Raw genomic sequence first — 22,875 nt, 5'->3', positions numbered from 1 at the left:
GCACACTTTAACAAAGAGGTGCTTTCAATCGATGAAGCCGACGACAAGATACTCGTAGCCACTTTCACAAATGGGCTGTGGAAGGGTAAGTTCCTATTTTCACTATATAAGAACGACCCAAAGACTATGTCGTATGTGCTTTACAGGGCAACCAAATACATGAATGCCAAAGACGCGCTTCTAGCCTGAGAGGAGAAACCCAAGAAGAGAGAAAAGCAGGAAGATACATGACAGGACAGATGGCGGAAGATGACAAGAACTGGAGAAGGAAGGGATGACAGGCACTCTAAGCCCCCTGCATGGAGATTTACGAGCTTCACTCCACTGACTGCCCCAATCAACCAAGTCCTAATGCAAATCAAGGACAAGGGAGCCTTAACCTTCCCCGAAAAGCTGAAAGGAGATCCCAACAAATGGTCTAGAGACAAATATTGCCGTTTCCATCGTGATTACAGTCATGACACAGCCGACTGCTACGACTTGAAACAATAGATTGTAGCCCATATCAGGCAAGGTAAGCTACAAAAGTTTGTTAGCAGGGAGAGAGCAGATCCACCTCCTCAATAGCAGGCTCCTCGACGGGACAACGAGCATCCCAGACCACCCTTAGAAGACATAAGGATGGTTGTGGGAGGCACAGCGACCATCAACTCGTCCAAAATGATGCTCGACGTCTTCATCACCTACATGATGACCGACATCTTCATCACCCAACGTCATCATCACCCGCATGATGACCAATGTCTTCATCACCCGACGTCATCATCACCTGCATGACGATGCGCTCGTCGTTAGCATCCACGTAGGAGAATATAACACCTATCGAGTCTTGGTTGACAACGGAAGCTCCGCAGACATTCTCTACTAGCTGGCTTTACAACAGATGCGGATCAATAAAGAACGTCTAGTTTCAACCAACGCTCCACTTGTTGGGTTTGGAGGAACAAAAGTATACCCTCTCGGCACAATCACATTGCCTATCACAATTGGAGATTATCCTCAGCAAATTACTAGAGGTGTTACATTCTTTGTTGTCGATTGCTCCTTCGCCTACAACGCCATCATAGGACGACCTACCCTTAACTCATGGAAGGCCATAACTTCAACTTTCCACCTGATGATCAAATTCCCCACTGAGTATGGAGTAGGAGAATTGCAAGGGGATCAAATAGCTGCGCGTGAATGATATATTGCGATGTTGGAGATGGACAACCATCTACAGACCATGAGCATAGAAGAATAGTGGACGAGGGTGGAACCCTTAGAGAGGCTCGAGGAGATACCCCTCGATAGCTCCAGATTAGACAGAACCATGAGGATTGGCACTCTCGCCAGCACAACGGTTCGCCTAGACTTGTAGCTTTCCTCAAGGAAAACTAGGACGTGTTTGCCTGGAGTCATGAAGACATGCCAGGAATCAACCCTTCAGTCATGGTACATAGGTTGAATGTGTCATCCTCTTTTCCACCTGTCTGTCAGAAGAAGTGAGTGTTTGCCTAAGAATGAGACCGAGCAATAGCAGAAGAAGTCAGCAAGTTACAAGAGGCAAACTTCATTAGGGAAGTATACTACCCCGATTGGCTAGCAAATGTGGCAATGGTCAAGAAAGCCAACAGAAAATGGAGGATATGCGTAGACTTTACAGACCTGAACAAAGCATGCCCTGAGGATAGCTACCCTCTCCCTCAAGTCGACATACTTGTAGACTCTACAGCTCAGCACCAACTACTAAGCTTCATGGACGCCTTTTCAGGTTATAATTAGATTCGGATGGATGAAGTGGACTAGGAGAAGACTTCATTTGTTACTAGCCAAGGTCTTTTTTGTTACAAAGTGATGTCATTTGGCCTTAAGAATGCAGGTGTGGCATATCAAAGGCTTCTGAACAAGATGTTTGCAAACCAAATCGGAAGGAATGTTCAGGTCTATGTCGATGACATGTTGGTAAAAAGCCGAAGAGAGGAGGACCATTTAAAGGATCTCGAGGAAACTTTCGGCACCCTTCTTTCCTACAACATGAAGCTCAATCCAAGTAAGTGTGCATTTGGAGTGATAGCGAGAAAATTCCTTGGTTTCATGGTGTCTCAAAGAAGTATTGAGGCTAACCCAGACAAGATCAGAGCCATAGTAGAGATGCCCCCCCCCCCCCAAAAGAACGTGAAAGAAGTGCAGAGTTTAAACGGAAAAGTAGCTGCCCTGAACAGGTTCGCATCAAGGGCGACGGATAAGTGTTTACCCTTCTTTCGCACGCTGAAGAAGTCTTTCGAGTGGACTACCGAGTGTAAGCAAGTGTTTGAGGATCTGAATTCTTACCTCTCTTCCCTACCACTGCTAAGTCCTTCATAATCGGGGGAAGAGCTCTTCCTCTATTTGGCCGTCTCCCCGACAGCAGTCAGTGTGACCTTGGTCAGAGCAGAAGACAAGGTTCAAAAACCTGTAGACTACGCCAGCCGGGCATTTCATGGTGTAGAGGAAAGGTATCCACCCATGGAAAAGCTCGCCTTCACTTTAGTTACGGGAGCCCGCAAACTCAAAACATACTTTCAAGCCCACACAGTGATCATCCTAACCGATAAGTCCTTACGACGGACAATGAGCAACCCTGAAGCTACTAGTCGATTGGCATAATGGGCAATAGAATTAAATGAGTTTGACATTCAGTATTGCCTGCGTACCACCATCAAGGGACAGGTCGTCACTGACTTTATAGCAAAATTCACCAATAGGGAAGACAAGGGGGCAAATGAATGCCCTCAATGGAGTATACATACAGACGGGTCATCCAACAAGTAGGCCGGGGGAGTAGGTGTCATGCTCCTTTCTCCTGAAGGAGACAAGATCGAATGTATGGTTCGCCTCAATTTCCTACCACCAACAATGAAGCAAGATACGAAACTTTAGTGGTAGGACTTGATCTCACCAAAGCGGCAAGAGCCGCAAGCATGGTTCTTTACTACGACTCTCAGGTCATCACCAACCAAGTAAATGGGGATTATGAGTGCAAAGGCGAAAAAATGAAGAAATACCTGGAGCAAGTAAGGAGAAGGGTAGATGAGCTGAAGGCCAAGATCATCCAAATCCCCAGAGGAGAAAACGAGTAAGCCGACCACCTTGCCAAAGCCGCTTCAGCAAAGCATATGACTGCCCTAAATAATGTACTCTCTTTTGTTCAGATTTCTCCACTAATAGATTCCGCCGATGTGCAGGAGATAGGCTCTAAAAGCGACTGAACCACACCATTAGTCTCTTACTTAAAAAATGGCGTCTTACCATACGGGAGGGAGGCTGCAAGAAAGTTGAAGGTCCAAGCAACGCGATTCGTCTTGATGAAGGACATCTTGTACAAGAAAGGCTTCTCTGCCCATAGCTAAGGTGTTTGGGTCCTAAAGAAGCAGACTACGTCATAAGAGAAGTACATGAAGGAATTTGCGAAAACCATTTAGGGTCACGGTCATTGGTACACAAATTAATTTGAGCAGGGTACTACTAGCCCACCATGCAGAAGTAGGCCCAGACTTATGTCAAAGCCTGCGACAAATGCCAAAGGTTCAGCAATATCATCAGACAACCATCCAAAGAGTTGACCCAAATGATAGCCCTATGGCCATTTGCTCAGTGGGGATTAGACATCATGGGGCCGTTCCCAATAGTGGTGCGACAGTTGAAGTTCTTGATAGTGGGCATAGACTACTTCACAAAATGGGTGGAAGCTGAAGCCTTAGCCACCATTACAGAGAAGAACATGCGAAGCTTCATTTGGAGGTTCATCGTATGCAGGTTTAGGATCCCTAGAGTCTTAGTCTCAGACAACAGGAAACAATTCGACGACGACTCCTTCCGGTACTTTTGCTCGTAGTTAGGGATCAGAAATCACTACTCCTCCTCCGCCCACCCTCAAGCTAATGGACATGTTGAAGTCACAAACCAATCCTTACTCAAAATTATCAAGACTCAGCTTAAGGGGGTAAAGGGTATATGGCCTGAAGAGCTGCCAAGCATACTATGGGCGTATAGGACAACAGCAAGGACTTCTACAAGAGAGACACCATTTCGACTAACATACGGGAGTGAGGTAGTCATTCCAGCAGAGGTCAGACTCACAAGCTATAGGGTGGACAATCATGATGAACGCAAGAATGACGAGACTATGTGTCTACAGCTTGATCTAGTTGACGAAGTTAGGGCGACGACCGAACAAAGACTCGCACGGTACCAAGATCGCATGGCCGAGCACTACAATTCCCAGGTCCGACACAGAGATTTTCAGATTGAAGATCTTGTTCTAAGAAAGGTCATGGGCGCCGCTAGAGACCCTACCCAAGGGAAGCTCGGCCCCAACTAGGAAGGACCCTACCGAATCACGTCATGGCAGAGGAAAGGCACCTATCACCTGGAGACGCTGGATGGATGGATGGAACACCGAGCACCTACGGAAGTACTACCAATAGAAAGGATGGCATGAAGAGCAGCAACCCTTTATTTCTAGTTTACCTTAGTCAATTTTAGTTATACTCCTCAATTTTTCTATTTACTTTAGTTTTGCTACAATAACTATTTTAGAGCCCAAAAGGCAGGTCTTCTTCTTTTAAAGAAATACTTTTTCTTCGAATGCATGGTTTATCATAATAAAAGGAGTTTATTCAGATATGGCTAAGGTGTTTGTCTACAGAAAATTGTCCATAAAGTGGATGAGTTTATTAAACTCCATAAAGTGGATGACTTCATCCCAGAAGGTTGAAATATTATCAAGTCCACAAAGTGGACGAGCTTATTATTATTGTCCATAAAGTGGACGAGTTTATTAAAGTCCATAAAGTAGAAGACTTCGTCCCAGAAGGATGAAATATTATCAAGTCCACCAAGTGGACGGGTTTATTATGTCCATAAAGTGGATGTATTCAATAATAAGTCCACAAAAGGGACAAACTTTAGTCCATGAAGTGGATGGGTTCATTGGTCCACAAAGTGGACGAGTCCATTACTTAATAAAGTGGACGAGGTCATTAAAGCTGACGACTTCCTAAAATTGCCATTACTTAACAAAGTGGATGAGTTTACTACAGGACAGGTTCGTCCTAGCTCACCAGATACACTTATATCCTTGCATACAAGCATGAGAAATAAAAGATACAAGGACTAACTAGTAGAAAACTAGATTAAAGACAATGGACATAAGAAACCATACAAAAAATAAAGTCTTTACAAGTAAAGCCCAAAAAACACTAGGGCATTTAAACATTGTTTGAAAATTGAATGAAATATACAAGTTACAAAAAAGGTAAGGCTAGGGCTAGGCAGCAAAAGCATGATTGAGGGTCTCGTCACTCTTATCCTGAGCAGGAGGTTTCTCCACGTCTAAGAGCTCAATGGACGGATTGGAAGTGGTGACAGGAGGATTCACAGCAGGTTGAGCGAGGACGACGCCATCATCCTTGGGAGGGAGATCTGACTCAGTAGAGTTGTCATTCTTACCAGTGACGGTGTTGCTAGCAGGTGTCTGTGGCATGGGGTCATCCATGGTAATCCCGGATAGATCCAAGTCTGGGAAGGAGGATGCAACATGTTTAAGGCAATCTTCAAACCCAGTATCATAATATTCAGGACAAGAGTCTATGAATGATTGCGACGTCTTGAATTCTATAATGGCATCGGCCCTAGCCTTCTCCACCTACTCGTGCAAGGTCGACAGCTCTCCCTGCAGTGTCTCCTTTTGATGACCTGCCTCCTCCAACTTCTCCTTTGTCTCCTTCAACTCACTATTTAAAGTACAGAGGGCATCTTTATATTGCTCCTGCTCATTCAATAAATTTGTATTACGTTTCCTAACCAGGGTGACGACCCCCTCCTTGGCAATGCACCGATCTCGAAGTGCCTTAACACACACTCGACGGCGTAGTCCTTGTAAGTGAGAAGGCGACGAGGTCCCTCAACGACGGGACCAGTTGAAGTCATCATTCCCTTACTCACACCACGACTTGACTTGAGGGGTGATTTCTTCTTGGTGTGTGCATCCTTAGGAGTGATAGCTGCCTTTTTAGGAGGACGATTGTCCTTCCCGTTAGCCTTCCTTTTGGCCGAACCCTTAGAGACGGCCTTAAGGGTTAACCAGGACGCCCCCTCCTTTCCCTTAGCTCTCCTTTCCTCCTTTTTCTTACGGGCAACAGCTGCCCTCACCCTTTGCCTAGCTGCCTCCATTTCTACAGAAGACAAAAGACGTGCGTTAGGAAAGTAGACAATAAGAATAAAATTGACGGGGATGGTAGAAAATCTACTTATGATGGCAAGAGTATTCATTCAATCTGTGAGCTTCAGGCATCAGTTCCGGGCCCCCGCGGTACGAATGAAGAGTGTCAAGGGTGATTAAGTCCCTACACTTTTGTTACTTAAATGGGATGTCAAGAACCTGATCGATGAATTCCTTCTGCTCGTCAGTTATATGAGGACGAGCACTGGCTGAAAAGAAAAGCAAAATGACGACATTAAAGCACTTCAAAAATGAATGAAATAATATAAGCAAAGGTTGACGAGGTTAAAAACAAATAAAAGCTGTCGAAGCTAAAACCTGAGTCTTTAACTATTCCCTAGGTATTGTCAAAACCACGGGGCATTGTAACCCATTCTTTTGGATGGCATACCCAATCCGTCTCCTGAATAAAAAAGTATCTACTTTTCCAGCTCCTATTAGAGTCTGGCATGTCGAACATAAGTCTCAAGTCCTTCTTCCAGGCAGTGAAATGATATATCCCTTGGGAAGAGACGATGTGCTGGGGTCTGTAGCAGTAGAAGAACTCGTCCAACGAAAGTTGACAATTCCCACCACTCAGACGACCCCAAAGGATCTCAGCACTTATGAAGATCCTCCAGACGTTTGGAGCGATCTGGCTGACGGACAGTCCTATGAAATCAACCGGCTGATGGTGCAAAGCCGTCAGTAGTAATCTCAGTCCCGTAGCAAACATAGCGTCGTACATGTCGACATCTGTGGTCCTCCCCAAGTAGCATCTTTCATTTTTTCTAGGGAGATAGATTGGAATATGGTTTGGGATCTGGTAACGGGTACGTAACTCCTTAAAGACCCTGTTACTCATCTTTGGTAGAAATTTATTGACGGTCCAATTCTCTGGAAGGATGAAGGGACGGTTGCCTCCAAGGCTTCCTGAAGTTCCCTCCTAGGATTCCTCGTCACCTTCATCTCCGTCTCTGTCACTATCTCTCTCCTCTTCTCCCTCCTCAACTTCACCTTCCTTACTTACCACTTCTTCCTCACTTACTATTTCTTCCTCACCTTCCTCTCCATAACTTCCAACTTCCTCGTCAGGAGATTAGGCTGATGTTTCCCTCTTTGACGACCAGAAGAAGCTTTCAGGCTCATGATCTGAACCAAAGACCTCGTCGTAGCCCGCTCCTTTGCGGATCGACGATTGCTCACTTGACGCTTCTCTAGACATCTGACTACCTACATGCGACAGATTCATTCTAAGAACCTAAGTTGATGGCCTAAGATTGAAAGAAATCAATTTCCAATTATGAAGAGGGGAATCTAGATTTCAATATGCTAAAGAAATCAAGATCTAGAAGATGATGAACTTAGTGCAAGAATCAATCAGAAACACAATGAAGAAAATTTCTAATTGATTTGAAAGAAGCACTAAGAAATCAAAAAGAAAACGAAATTGAACTAGGAAGAATCAGAGAATACCAGACTTGAACGATTCTCTGAGTTAGTTCAGCTCTGATACCATGTTGAAATAAAAAAATGCAAGCTTAAAGAAGGTTTAACAATGGCAAAAAGCATGCAGAGACATGAAGGTATGTAGAGAGAGAGAATGAACATTCTAGAGCTTTGAGAAAATGATTCCGTATATATAAATACTTGACTCTGTTTCTTTATATATAACAGAAACAGAGTAACCAATTTGACCAACAACATTCAATCCCAAGTCAGCCAATACAAACATGACAAGTGGCATGTAACTTAACACAATTTACAAACTACAATATAAAACTACTAAACTATACTAATATCTACAAGATATTCTATGCTATGACAGATAGCTACAAGACTCACAAATATCTACAAGACTCTACAAGACTCAAATATCTACAAGATATTTAATACATATCAGTAGGGATGGCCATGGGTAGGGTATGGATCGGGTATACCCATACCCTATCTGAAAAGTTTGCCCATAGATACCCAAATATCAATACCCATTAGTATCCATATCTAAATCTTACCCGAATATATTATTTATGGTTATCCATACCCTACCCAAACCCATTTAATTTATTATTATTATTATTATTATTATTATTATTATTATTTAAAATAAATCCAAATACAGCAACTTCTTCATCAATCCCATTATTGTCTTTTTTTTCCTTAAATTCTCACTCTCTCTCAATTCTCATCTCATAGTATATTTATGATATATCTGTTTTTTTTCCCCCATAGTTTCTCGAGAAACAAACAGAGTGATAGAGAGAGAATGGAGCGATGTCATCTCCTCCTCCTCCTCCTCCGCCACCGCTGCCTCCTCCTCTACCGCCGAAGATGGACACATTGATAAGGATGGAGATAGTAGACGAGAATGGAGTGATGTCAACAGATTTTGAGGTCGGCGAGATTGACGAGGGTTTTGATCAGTGAGATCAATGAGATCGGCAAGATAAATGAGAGTTTTGATCGAACGAGGGTTTTGATCGGCGAGATCGACGAGGGTTTTGATCGGCAAGATCTCCAACCCTTGCCTGACTCATCTGTGATTGGCAGCGAAAGTACTAGAAAAGCCAAGATGTGTTGGGAAGAGGAAGTACAACAAGATGGTGGCATGGACGAGCTCTTAGCTGTGTTGTGTTACCAAGTTCGAGCTTCAGACATGGCTGAAGTTGCCCAGAAGCTCGAATTGCTTGAGGATTTGATGGGAAATGCTCGAGGTGATGGCCTCTCTCATCTCGCCACTGAGACTGTCCATTACAACCCTTCTAATCTTAATGCCAAAGAGAGTGTAGTGACGGTGAGAGAGGTTGGGTTTTTTTTTTTTTTACGGGTCAGGTCTGGATAATATCCATACCCTACCCGAACAATTCGGGTAATATCCATACCCTACCCGGTTAAGCTCTACCCATGAAGAATCGGATATTACCCAGAACATTTGGATTGGGTAGGATTGGATATCCATTACCCAATGTGTATGGCCATCCCTACATATCAGTTCTTCTAGTCTTGCTATCTTGCCTTTGTTTAGAATCTTACTCTACCACAGACACCATTTCATCTTTTCAACCCATCAAAGACTGACTACATAATCTCCCATGGGAGTGATTTCAAGCTTGGATTCTTCAACCCAGTAAAGTCTACCAATCGCTTCCTCGGAATATGGTATAATAAAAAATCTGATTTTTACCTGCCCAGTGGGTAGTTAAGTAGCTAACAGAGATATTTCCCCCTAAACTTGTAGAGCTGAAGAACTGAGGAAGGAAGAAGACTCTGTGCAGGGACTGTGCAATACCCTAAATGGTGTCGTTTTGTCTTGTTATTAAATCTTCAGCCTTTTAAAACGATGTCGTTGACAGACTCAGTGATAAAAGTCACTTGTTTGAAACGACGTTGTTTGGCCTTTGATCAGAATCTTGTATTCTTTTGTTACAAACATCATCATTTCAAATATAGCCGTCAGGCACAATGCTTTTTCCTTCAGGAAGAAGAGGAACTTGACCCTTTTCGATGTGGTGATTTATTCATGAATAATAGATTGACATCCGGAGATAGCCAAAAGGGTTCTTTTTTTTTTTTTTTCCTTTCAATTTAACGAAGCCAGAACTTGAAGTTAGGAAACAGCTTTGTTATTAGTTACGTGCGGCTGCTATAGCCTCTAGCTCTATTGCTTAACTATTAAGGTTTTTATTTATTTAATTAATTATATAGTTTTGTTTTTTATAGGTGCATTTGTTATTGGGCAAGGACAAAATTTTATGTTTAAAATTTTTTAAAGAGCTAAGTTGTTTGTTTTTGGTAAAATTGGCTGATTGAGCTTAATTTTTTTTAAGCTATTATTGTTACTTTTTTTAGGCTTGTATATTTTGTTTTAGATTTTAGGTTTATAAATTTTTTTTATGCCCTTTAAAATGAGAAAAATGTTAGAGTTACAAATGAGTCCATATATAAACTAATAAGAATTTACTACTTCAGCAGTTTTTAAAATGTTGTAGAAAAATTTGTGGTTATAATATTACTCTTAAAAGAATCAATTAAATTATTAAGGGGGTAAAGTATAATTTTATAGAACATAATTACTAAAATTTATACCTATATATATGTATTATATAATAATATTTTTTTACAAAACAATTAGGGGAGCCACTGCCCCCATGGTCAAAGTCTCCCTCCATCCTTCCCTTATTCCACACACACAAGGAAGAGACGAAGACTAATTGGCAGGGCCGGCTGAAGCTATAGGCCATTTAGGCCACCGCCTAAGGCCCCACTTATAAGAGGGCCCCAAATAATAATAATAATATATTATATAATATTACTTTTTTATTTGAGAAAAAAAAATTACAAACAGCCATCACCAAATCCCATCAGGCCATGAAGGCTCATTTCTCACAGAGGCCTGTTTCTCCAAAAAAAAAAAAAAAAAAAGAAGAAGAAGAAGAAAAATAGAAGAAGATTTCAAACGGCTATCACCAAATCCCATCAGGCCATGAAGGCCCGTTTCTCACAGAGAAAAAAGCTGAAGTGACAATGTGACATGAAGGCTAATCCCATCAGACCATCACCAAATCTTTAGCTTGCAGAAGAAAATATTACAAAAGACAGAAAGAACTAAGAAGAGACAAATAAGAAAAGAAAGAAAGAAGAAAGAAGGAAAAAAACACTCACGCTCTGACTCTTTCTATCTTGATTCTAAAAAAAACACTCATTAGTTGACTTACTCATCAACTGGTGTTGGCAATAAACTTGGTGTGTTCATTGAAGGTTCGTTTTTTGTTTTCTCTTCCTTTGTCTCTTTCATCTTCTTCATGTTTACTGCTAGGTGTCTAGTTTTTTTTTTTTTTTTTTTTTTTTTCTTTTGAAGAGGAGTTTGCTCACGGGTGTCTGGGTTTTTTTTTTTTCTTTTTGGCTGAACTTTAGTTTGGTTGTTGTACTCGTAACTTTTTTTTGTTTGTTCTCTTAAATTTAGATTTCTTTAGATTCCTTTAGATTTCTCTAGAAGCCTTTTGAATGGTTGAATAGTCAATAGACCCACTTAAAGAGAAAAGAGTTAAAGTATTGATTCTAAGAAGTTCTAGTCTTACACGTTTTTTTTTTTTATTTTTTTTTTAAGAAATCAGATTAGTGGTATGGAAGTTAAGGTCACGTTCTCTTCTCTTTTCTTTTCTTTTCTTTTTTTTTTTTTTTTTTTTTAAGAAATCAGATTTAGAGGGATAATAGCTGGTCTTAATCTTAGTAGATCAAGTTGAGTCCTACACATTTTACTAGTGGGCTGGTCTTAGTGTTAGTGGATCCAATCAAGTTGAGTCCTACACATTATGCTAAAAAAAAGGGTTACTGCTACACAAAAAAAAGAGTATTAATAACAAAATTATAAATTTAGAATAATTTACTTTGTATTAATATTAATTTTAATTTTTTTGTGCAGGTTTAAAGTGTAAAGTGATCATATTAAGTAAAGCTGCAATTGTGCTTTTGATAAAACAGGTTCTATTGTTTTATACATTAAATTTATATTATTCTAGTTAAATTGTAATTTTTTTTATTATAGACTGTGTTTCATTTATTCATAAATATTTTTTAATTACAAATGTCTACTAGAAAATATCTATCTGAATATGAAAAACAAAAAAAAAAAAAAAAAAGGACAAGAGAAGAACTAATTGAAAAAAATATATGAATTTATAATTAAATATAATAAAAGGTCCCCTTTAAAGCTTTCGTCTAGGGCCCAAAAATTCGTTGAGCCGGCCCTGCTAATTGGATTGGTGTGTCTCTCTTTTCTCTCCTTTTTGTCAAGGTCACGAGGGAGCTTGTCTCCCCTCAACAGCAAAGATAAGTCAATAATTGAAGATAATGTTTGGAACAGTCTATAAAAACTATTGTTGTGGGTCAAATCTCTAACATGCACAAAACATAATTTATTAATTTTCAAAGAACACCCCCACCAACCATGTGCGGCCCGTAGTCATCTATGAACAATGGTTTGAATATATTGGAGTATCAGTGTGTGTGTATCCCCACAAAACCGCTCAAACAAGAAGCATTGAACAAGTTATGGGACTTGTTCGAAATACAAGCATACCAGTTCTTCTAGTCTTGCTATGTTGCTTTTGTTTAGAATCTGACTCTGCTGCAGACACCATTACATCTTTTGAACCCATCAAAGACTCTGACTACATAATCTCCAATGGGAATGCTTTCAAACTGGGATTCTTCAGCCCAGTAAATTCTACCAATCGCTACCTCGGAATATGGTATAATAAAAAATCTGATTTACCTGCCCAATGGGTAGCTAACAGAGATAAACCCCTCAAGGATTCTTCTGGGGTTCTTACCATATCTGCGGACGGCAATCTTGTAATCCTAAATGGACAAAAGGAGATTCTTTGGTCATCAAATTTTACAAACTCTGTTGTCAATTCGAGTGCCCAGCTTTTAGATTCGGGGAACTTAGTCTTGCGAGAAAACACTACAGGGACAATCATATGGGAGAGTGTCCAACATCCTACTGATACACTCTTGGAAAAGGTGAAATACAGTAGTAATGAAAGAACAGGTGAGAAACTGCAGTTGACATCATGGAAAAGCCCTTCTGATCCATCCTTTGGAAACTTCTCGTCTGGTCTTCAACATCGAAGTTTCTTTCAAATATTCATTTGGAAAGATGGTAGCCCCCTTTGGCGCAGTGGTCCATGGAACAATCGGATCTTTATTGGAATACCAAAAGATAATTCTGTATTTAATGGCGGATTTAGTCTATTAGTGGATAATCAAGATGGAACAATTTCTCTAAGTTTTTCTTATGCGACCGAATATATGATTCAATTTGTCCTGACTACGGAAGGAAATATGGTAGAAAGATATTGGGATAATGAGAAGGACGATTGGGGGATCGTGTGGAATGCTCTGGACAGTGAGTGTGATCATTATGGTACCTGTGGGGCATTTGGAAGCTGTACTTCATGGACTTCACCAATTTGCAGCTGTTTACCAGGGTTTGAGCCAAAGAATACAGAAGAATGGAATAGAGGAAATTGGACCAGTGGATGTTCGAGGAGGACACCCTTGCAGTGTGAGAGGGTGAACACTACTGGCGGTGAAGCCAGCAAAATGGATGGATTTTTGAAACTGAAGATGATGAAGGTGCCAGACCTGGTAGATTCGTCACCTGCTCTTGAAGACAATTGCAGACAGCAGTGTTTAAAGAATTGTTCTTGTATAGCTTATGCATATGATATTGGCACTGGTTGTATGTCATGGACTAGAAACTTAATTGACATACAGAAACTCTCCAGTGGCGGAGTTGATCTTTCCATTCGTGTTGCCTATTCAGAACTTGGTGAGTTGTTTTGTTAACTTTCAAAATTTATCTTATGCTTTAAATCTTGGATAATTACTAATACACACTACACACACTAGATTACACAAATCACAATATTCTATACACAAGTCACAATTTACAATAAAATTGTGATTTATGTGTACTATGTGTACACTATAGTGTGTGTAATAGACACCACTCTTAAATCATTCACCACCACAAGGACGGAGCCACTTTAAGCCTAAATGGCTATGACCCTCCCAGCCCAATAGGTCTCCTTAATTTTTTTACTATAGGTAATAAACGATTTCATAAACTAGGAGGAAGAAGCAGAAGAAACAAAGTTAAGAGGACAATGCCTTTCATTATATAGACCAACTCTGTCATAAAATAGCAAAATACATGTCCTCAAGGGGACTATGAAAAACTACAAAATCGTGGCTGAAGTCGGACCTTTCCTTGCCATGCCATCAGCATATTGATTTTGCTTTCTGAAAGCAATGCCACATCTTTAGACTCGGTATATGGCTGAGAAGAGTCCTGTAATCTATAATAAAAGTTGAATGCTGTAAGTTATTGATTTGGATTAGTAACCCAATTAAAATAAAATAATTTTTTTTTAAAAAAATATATTCTTTTAAATGTTTTTTTTTTTTTTTTTGGGTTTTATCTTTTATGCAGTTAACAATCTTTAGTAAACAGCAAAAAAAAATATTTCTTCATTAGTAGAAATTTAGGACAAACTAAGTAATAAGAGACTAAGGGTCTTGAAACAGAATTACACTTTTATTTTTATTTAACTTAGTTACTTGATTTTATATGTGCATGTATGGGTCATGTTTGTGAATGTATTTCCCTTTTTTCTTGTTTTTAAAATTTTGATGGGATGGTAGTAGAGATCTGAAGCATACATTTTTCCTTTTTTAAATTGTTCATCATTTCTTTTTGAATAGTTTAAAATGGTCAATAAAGATTAAAAGCTCAACAATTTATCAATTTGTTTATAGAGTAATTGCACTTATATTTACTCTTTTTGCTTCTACTATAACTACAAGATGGGCATTTTAGTCATAAATATCATCAAAAATAGGAGTTTCTCAACAAAAAGGAAGATGACTTTTTGGATGACTTTTTGATTTTGTACATTCAAAGTAAAATTATTGTGGATTTACTATATAATCAATCATAGTATTTTTAGTCTTGAAGCTATGTATAATCATCAAAGCTTAACAGATCAAGCCACACTATCAAGAACTGGCATTCGATCAATCAACCTGTGATCAAAAGACTGTCAAAAACTCAAGTTCAGTCAATTGAGCAGTGACTGAAGGGCCATTGATATCTTCAATAACTGTCTTCTTTGAGCTGCATCTTGAACACTTAATCTTGAACATTTGACAAACATTACAGGCTCAACTAAGATTACAATGTCATGGAATTTGCTAAACTAAAATCTAACAATCTTCCTTATTAGCAATTCTGAGACAAAATCCAATTTAACACAATCTGACTAAAACAAAATATGACTTGTAAAATATGGACAATACGGAGAAACCAGAGGCAGAACTAGGACTGACTGATGAACTTAGTCTTTCAATTTCAACCAACGCCCATTACCCCCCAGCTCTCCATGATAAGGAAATCATTGTTAGAAGACTATTGATTTAACACTGTTTTGCCATATGTTTTGTTAGAATAATTGTTATACTTTTTTTTTCCCCTAATTTACAGAGAAAGTGGGAGATACGAAAAAAATTGTCACAATCACAGTGATCATAGGAACATTTTTCATTTCTATCTGCACATATTTTCTGTGGAGGTGGATGACAAAACAAAAAGGTAATTTTCCAACTTAAATTATCACGGTGGGCCCAGAAATGTTGCTATATACTACATTACTCACTACTATAGTGTAAATTAGCAAGGAAAACAAAAGCAAAGGAGATCTTATTGTTTAACCAAGGGGAAGCACATCAAAAATATCATAATGACAACCTGAACCAAGTCAGAGCCCAAGAGCTACCACTATTCAATTTTGAGAAGCTAGCGGCTGCAACAAACAACTTCCATCTATCTAATAAGCTTGGACAGGGTGGATTTGGTCCCGTATATAGGGTAGTGGTTGTTCTACTAGAGGTTTCTTGTCTAATAATTTGAATAGCTAATTAATCATTTTGATGTTCGTTTATAGGGAGAATTGTCCGATGGACAAGAAATCGCAGTAAAAAGACTTTCTAAAGCCTCTGGACAAGGGTTACAAGAATTTATGAATGAGGTGATAGTAATTTCTAAACTCCAACATCGGAATCTTGTTAGACTCCTTGGTTGTTGTGTTGAAGGAGATGAAAAGATGTTGATCTATGAATACATGCTGAACAAAAGCCTGGATGCATTCCTCTTCGGTTAGTTCATTTTGATGCCCTCTATTATAATACAAATACGTTACATTTTTACATTTTCTGCATATAAATATTGTTAGTGTATTATGAGATAATGAAACTGTAGTCTTTGATTTGATATATCAATTGAACAGACTTTTCCAGTTCTCTTATGACTTCACTATATGAATTTCTTTTGCGAACTTTATGTTCATTCACCTTGTGAGTTTCTCTCTCTTTTGTTCAAACTCAATAGACCCAAACAAAGAAAAATTGCTAGATTGGAAAAAACGGTTCAACATTATTGAAGGAATTGGTCGAGGTCTGCTCTACCTTCATAGGGATTCTAGATTAAGGATTATCCATAGAGATCTGAAGGCAAGTAATATCTTGTTGGATAAAGAGCTAAATCCAAAAATATCAGATTTTGGTCTGGCTCGGATTTTTGGAGGAAATGAAGACCAAGCCAATACTAATAGGGTTGTCGGAACTTAGTAAGTACCTTTTGTTTTTAACCAATTCAATTAGATGCCTATTTGAGATGACAAGATTTGGATGTTTTTTGTTATGAAAATTTAGTGGCTATATGTCTCCTGAGTATGCAATGGAAGGACGATTTTCAGAGAAATCAGATGTCTTCAGCTTTGGAGTGTTGTTACTAGAGATAATTAGTGGAAGAAGAAACACAAGCTTTCATCATGATGAGCAATGCATGAGCCTTTTAGGATTTGTAAGTCTTCCTTCTCTCATTTCCCTGTTTTGTGAAAACCTCCAATGCTTCTTTCTTGTGTGTTTTTGTATTGAAGCTAAGAATTGCAATCTTGTTTTTATGTTAATTTCCAGGCATGGAAATTGTGGAATGTAGACAACATTGTAGCCTTAATAGACCCAATGATATTTGAACCTTGTTTTGAAATGGAGATTTTGAGATGCATACATGTCGGATTGTTGTGTGTGCAAGATTTTGCCAAAGAGAGGCCGACTATATCTGTTGTTATTTCCATGCTTAAAAGTGAGATTGTTGATCTTCCTCATCCAAAGCAGCCTGCATTTACTGAAAGGGAGATTGCTTTGTATACAGAGTCCTCTCAAAGCAGCCAAAGTAAATGCTCTGTTAACAATGTTACTGTTACAGTGGTTGCAGGTCGATAGGTAGCATGTGCTTTTGAGATAATCATATTGTGGTTATATTTATGTTCATTTGTACACTTTGGTAAGAATCTTAAAACATGTGTCGATATTCATCAAACTGAACGAATATTCAAAATTGTAAGGTTGAATTTATTCAACCATGCGCTAGCTTTATTTCGTGCCAAATTTGCTTGTAATTCAGCAATTAAAAACCCTGTATTTAGGTGGGAATAATGTAAGGATTGTGTGTGCGAGAGTGTGAAAAATTAATCAAGAGTGTGCACAAAGAGCATTCTTTTTTTTTTTTTTTTTTCTCACGACTGGAACTCACGACTGACTCGCGAGTGGTGACTCGCCAAAATCCAGGCACACGTGTGAAGCATGCAGGAAGTTGAAGGGTTAGTACAGCAAGATCACTATAGGACAAAAAGTAAAGTTTGGCCATTCTGTTATTTGGCGACTAGAACTCGCAACTTGTCCCAATCGTGAGTGAGTTGCCAAAGCCCCCTATTTTGTAGAAAATGACTTTTCACATTCCCTCACATACCCTACTATAAATACCCTTATACCCACGAAATGTAGAGAGTTTTCAAAAGAATTTTGAGAGATAAACCTTAGAAAAAAACAAGATTGACTCATCTACAATCTTATACATTTGATTCTCCAATTTCCTCTATTCTCGCTCTCTCCATTCTCATACCCTTGAGAGGATCTTTAGCCAAATCCTTACCTCTCCATACTCATATCGGTGAGAAGGCTATTTGGTGTTCAGAGAGGACCAATTCATTTTGGTTGATGCAATGGGCTTATTGCAGGATCCAGAAAGCTAGAGAAGACATGGTTAGGCTTAACCTTGTTGAAGTAAGAAGCTTGTAGGGCTTAGGTGCATCGGGTAAATTAGGCTTGGAGGGTCATGCTATTCATGTATCCCAACTGATTTTCTAGTGGATCATTTTATCATTTAGAGGGTGACGGAGAGGTTTTTCGCCAAGTTCTTCAATTTCCTCTTCGATAACACGTGCCGGTGTTATATTGTGTTTGCTTCTCTCTGACTCTTACTCTTTGTTTTTAATTATTGTTGTGTTGTGATTAATTTATGGCTTAGAGTTATTTGCTTGGTTGGGTATGGCTTGTACTTGTCATTTCGCACATATATTGTTTGAGTATAAGTTTGTGTTGGTAATTTTGAAATTGGAAGTCTAAACATTCACTAGTGTTTTACGCACCAAGTGAACTTTCAAAAACCGTCAATACAAATAATATACATATTATTTTTATGATAAGAGAAGCTAAAGAATTTATGGGAATTTTATTTCTTACATAATTAAAGTGAAGGGTTATTTTATACAAATGATACACACTGTGGCTATAGCTGGAAAAAATGCAATGCGTCTCAATCTCATTCTTGAATTCTACAACTAAAGCATCAACTTCAAACCACCTCTAGAGGACATCTCTCTATTACCAAATTTGTTGACAAAACAGATCGACTCCATTGCTGACAACTTTGCATTAGCAGGAAAGCCAGTTGACGAACGTTTTGATCGAGGGATTTAATGTGACTCCACACCAAGAACTCCACAAATTGTTAATATTGGTGATCCTTACAGACCTAGGTCACCTTACAAATTTTGTCATAGACTTGGCCACGTTGTGTGCCATCAACTGCGCATGGACAATGCATATAAAGGGAGAGTACCAACAAAGAAATTTGCAGCCATGGTTGCTGCATTTTGGAGATTTTTCTAATGATGAAACATGGTACACAGATAATGGGGCCTCCTCCAACATCACGGCGGGCATAGGCCAATCTATTGATTGACAATGAATACCATGGGGACAAGGTTACTTTTGGAAATTGCTTAGATTTGCATATCTAAAACATATGGTCCTCGATTTTACTCATATATTTACTCATTTCTATCTGAATCGAACTATATTATTCACCCATCTTTTCCTTCTACTGACATTTTATCAATAAATCATCTTTCTTGTAATCTATATATATATATATATATATATATATATATATCTAAAAATTAAAGCATAGCTTTTAATGTTGCTACACTCTAGTTAAGCCACGTCAGTAGACATATCACCTACTTATTTTCAATCATTTCTCTCTTATTTTTTTACTCTTTTTATTTATTTATTAATTTTGTAGTTTACTGTTACATTTTCTCCAACTTTTCCCTTTCCTTTTTACATTTTCATCTCCCACTGCTATCAACATTAATATCACTCTTCCTTTATCCCTTCATCTTTCTTTCATTTTGACTATTCTTATCTCCATCCTCTTACTATAAATTTGTAATTCTCTCTCTCTATACATATTTATCACATAAAAAGGTTATTAAACTCTCTCTTTCTCATTTTTTTTTTTCGGTATCTTTGCTTTATGTTGATGAATTTCAATGTTATTTAGAACTCTACTATTATTCTCCCTCTCTCTCTCAAAAAAAAATTTATTTCAATGTTATATAGAACTCTACTATTATTCTCCCTCCCTCTCTCAATTTTTTTTCCCTTTTTTGCGTGGATTTTTTTTTTATTTTTTATGTTTTATATCTTTACTTTAGGTTGATGAATTTGTGTGTTCTTTAGAACTCTATTTTAGGTTGATGCATACCCCTACAAAAAATAAATAGGATTAAATTGTATTTAACGCTCCAAACTTTTTGGTTTTGTGTTTTTAAGTTGTTACTTTTCTTTTCTTTTCTTTGATTGTTAAATGCTATCATATTACATTATAAAGATAGTATATAAGAATATAATGTTATTCAATTACATAACATGACTTGGGTAATTTGGTGTGACTATATCTTTTATTTTGACTATTCTTCTTCTCATCTTATTTTCTATAAATTTATCTAATTCAGGTCTATCCCAAAAAAAGGTGATTATTCTCTTTCTCGATTATTTATTCTTTCTAGCAACTTAACTTTAGGTTGATGAATCATTGTATTTTTTTTTTTTTTTTATAACACTAATTATGGTTAATATACGATTTTGTGTGTGTTTTTGAGTTTTCCATCACAAGCCTTTTCTCTCCATCTTATAGCTTTTGTTTGATTTTTGTTTGACATAATACTTAGTTATTTTGAAAGTGAAAATTACAATTTATATCAAAATATAATATTGCTACATGTTTGAACGTGTTTATCTTTACTGATTTTAAGTTTTTTTCGTTAAGGCCCTAGACACGTGGAATACACTTTTCCATGGCAAGAATGGAATTGTAGTCTATCCTATTTGTTTGGGTCTCCTTCTCCAAGGCTTCTGTTGCAATAATTGTTTTTTGTTTTTGTGGATCACTCAAACTTACACCTTCCATTTGGCGTCAATGTTTAGGACACCTTTTTATTTCAACTCTGAGTTAGGTGTATTAATTCATGTAAGTCTATCAATGAACATGGAATGCAAAAGACCATGCCTTTTAGAAATGCATCTCCTTTAGGAAAGGGTCTACATCTAAATTGTCATTTTCTTCCAATGTAAGGACTTCACCATGTGCTTCTATAAGGTTCCAAGTACTATCTTTTACTAGGCGCAAATTTGCATGATTGGCGAAAAAATTAAACGATTTTTTTTTAAGTGAAAAATGAAAATAATAAGTGAAACTTATAAATTTTAGTCCAATCCACATTCAAAACATCTAATAAAAGATTACTGGAAAGATTTTCACATCTTCCACGTTCAAAACTCCCATTCTCCATTGTTGCAAATCAAGGATGCAAATCCATTCACAAGCTACCGTTTGAACACTCATTTAATGGTCTGACCCACAATTGGGCATGTTAGGCCTCTCATTGTATAATTGTGAAGTGTAAATGTGTAACCCATCGACTCTATTCTGGATTGGGCTCTGATTAATGCCAACGAGCAGGGTCCCATAGTCCCTCATTTGCCTCTTTGAATAAAATTTATCCTTATTTACCAAACCAAAAAAAACAAAAAATGAATTACAACTTAATTTAGGAATTCAAAATACTAATTGGTTTAGGAATAGTTGTTCCAAATTGTAGAAGGAATGGTAATATATTTCTCTAAACTATCTCTTAAATTTCATTTTTGATGCATTTCACTAGATATGTTAATATCACATTTGTTGAGACATGTGTGGATATTGTTAGAGACATATGCTATGTAAATTGGTTAATCTTTTGACAAAATGCACTTTACTTGTAACTGGATAGATCTAGAATGAGTTTAGTACTTCAAGGAACAAGAGTTCAAGTCTAGTATTGAAGTCATACAAATCTGTCCAAGAAACAAGTGAAGAAGTATTGTTCATTAAAGTTTAACAGATAGCTCGACAGATATATTTATTAAGGTCTCGATAGCTGCTCAATAGAAAAATCTATCAAGATCTACGAAATCAGAATTTTCAAATCTGATTTTCGGCCCATGTTGACATGTATGTGTAGGGTTTCTTTTTTCACAACCTTAGACATATATAAAGCTTATTTTAAAGGCCGTCACATAAGAGAATACAAGGAAAACACATGCAAAAAGTGACCGAGTGCCTTATTGTCTCTGAAAGAAGCTACTGTGTCTTTGCGCCTTAGGGTTTTGTAACCAAGTGCTTCTTGATCTTCATTGTTAATGAACTGAAGAACTTTGCAGCCAACAATCTTCCTCAAATTAGTGTGTTAGTCACATACTGGGAGCCGTGCATCATTGGTTAGTCACGTACTGGATTCGTACAAAAAGGTGGCGTTCATAAATTGAAAAGTTCAGAGGTTCTGAAACGGTAGAAGATTTCTACTGTAAGTTCATCTACGGGGATTGTGAAGTCTAGGGACTAAGATTTTGTACTAGATCTGAAACTTTTCTTTACTATAGTGAATTGCTTTTCGAGAAGGTTTCCCCCAAGGTTTTTTTACTGTGAAACTAGTTTGTTTCATTAATTTTCATGGGTCATCATATCTTGTCTTATTTACTATTCTATTGTGCATGGTTTTGACATGATATTGATATTTGTTTGTTTTAACAAGGTTTATTCATAATAAATCTAATTACCAACTTGGGTTTAAAACTTGTTAATTCTATTAACCGGGGTCTAAATTTCCCAACAAGTGGTATCAGAACGGGTACACTTTGATTGGATGAATTTCCTGAGTGTGATCCTTGACCCCCATTGTCATGGATCGTGGACAATCTCTTTTATTTTCTCCTTTATTTGATGGAACTAATTATGCATACTGGAAAGTTCGTATGAAAGTTTTTTTGCAGGCTCTATATGAAAAAGTATGGCAAGCTGTTAAAGTTAGCTAGATTAAGCCTAAAGAAGCGCTGGTGGATTGGAATGAAGTAACAATCAAAGTAGCAAATTTCAACAGTAAGGTCTTGAATGCTTTGTTTAGTGGGGTGATCAATAAGGAATTAGAGAAAATATCATCCACAGAAGTTACCAAGGAAGCATGGACCATTCTTGAGACCACCTATGAAGGTACCAAGGTAGTAAAGACTGAGAAGCTTCAAAGACTCACTAGTAGTTTTGAAGAAATAAGGATAGAAGAGGATGAGACCTTTGATGAGTTCTATGCTAAACTCAAGGATATTATGAATTCTGCCTTTAACCTTGGAGAATCTATAGTAGAATCCAAAATTGTTAGGAAAATCCTTAGGTCCTTACCTAAAAGATACCATGCCAAGATCACTGCCATTGAAGAAGTGAAGGACCTTGATCAAATTCTTTTGACTGAGCTTGTAGGGAACCTTCAAACCTATGAGATGGGATTAGGTTTAATGGGAAAAGGTGGAAAGAGTAGAAACTTGGCTCTTAAGGGTATAAAGGAAGAGATTGATGACTCTGAAGATGA

The 22,875-nt window shown here is 37.9% G+C and overlaps 1 protein-coding gene across 1 annotated transcript; it reads left to right on the top strand.

Annotated features, from left to right (window-relative positions):
- Positions 1-12,274: 12,274 nt before the first annotated feature.
- Positions 12,275-17,071, top strand: LOC115970256 (G-type lectin S-receptor-like serine/threonine-protein kinase At1g11330). The gene is made up of 7 exons (XM_031089918.1): positions 12,275-13,559; positions 15,285-15,380; positions 15,463-15,656; positions 15,733-15,943; positions 16,176-16,413; positions 16,499-16,608; positions 16,743-17,071. Exons 1-7 carry the CDS (start codon positions 12,275-12,277, stop codon positions 17,069-17,071), a joined length of 2,463 nt encoding a protein of 820 aa, XP_030945778.1.
- Positions 17,072-22,875: the final 5,804 nt, after the last annotated feature.

The sequence above is a fragment of the Quercus lobata genome, chromosome 12 (assembly GCF_001633185.2).
Source record: "Quercus lobata isolate SW786 chromosome 12, ValleyOak3.0 Primary Assembly, whole genome shotgun sequence".
Taxonomy (NCBI): Eukaryota; Viridiplantae; Streptophyta; class Magnoliopsida; order Fagales; family Fagaceae; genus Quercus; species Quercus lobata.
This window is presented reverse-complemented; position numbering and strand designations above follow the sequence as displayed.

Coding starts and splice junctions, on each gene's coding strand:
- LOC115970256 (XM_031089918.1), top strand. CDS start 12,275: ATGGGACTTGTTCGAAATACAAGCATACCAGTTCTTCTAGTCTTGCTA. Junction 15,657..15,732: donor GATTTGGTCCCGTATATAGG/GTAGTGGTTGTT, acceptor GTTCGTTTATAG/GGAGAATTGTCCGATGGACA. Junction 16,609..16,742: donor TAGTGGAAGAAGAAACACAA/GCTTTCATCATG, acceptor AATTGCAATCTT/GTTTTTATGTTAATTTCCAG.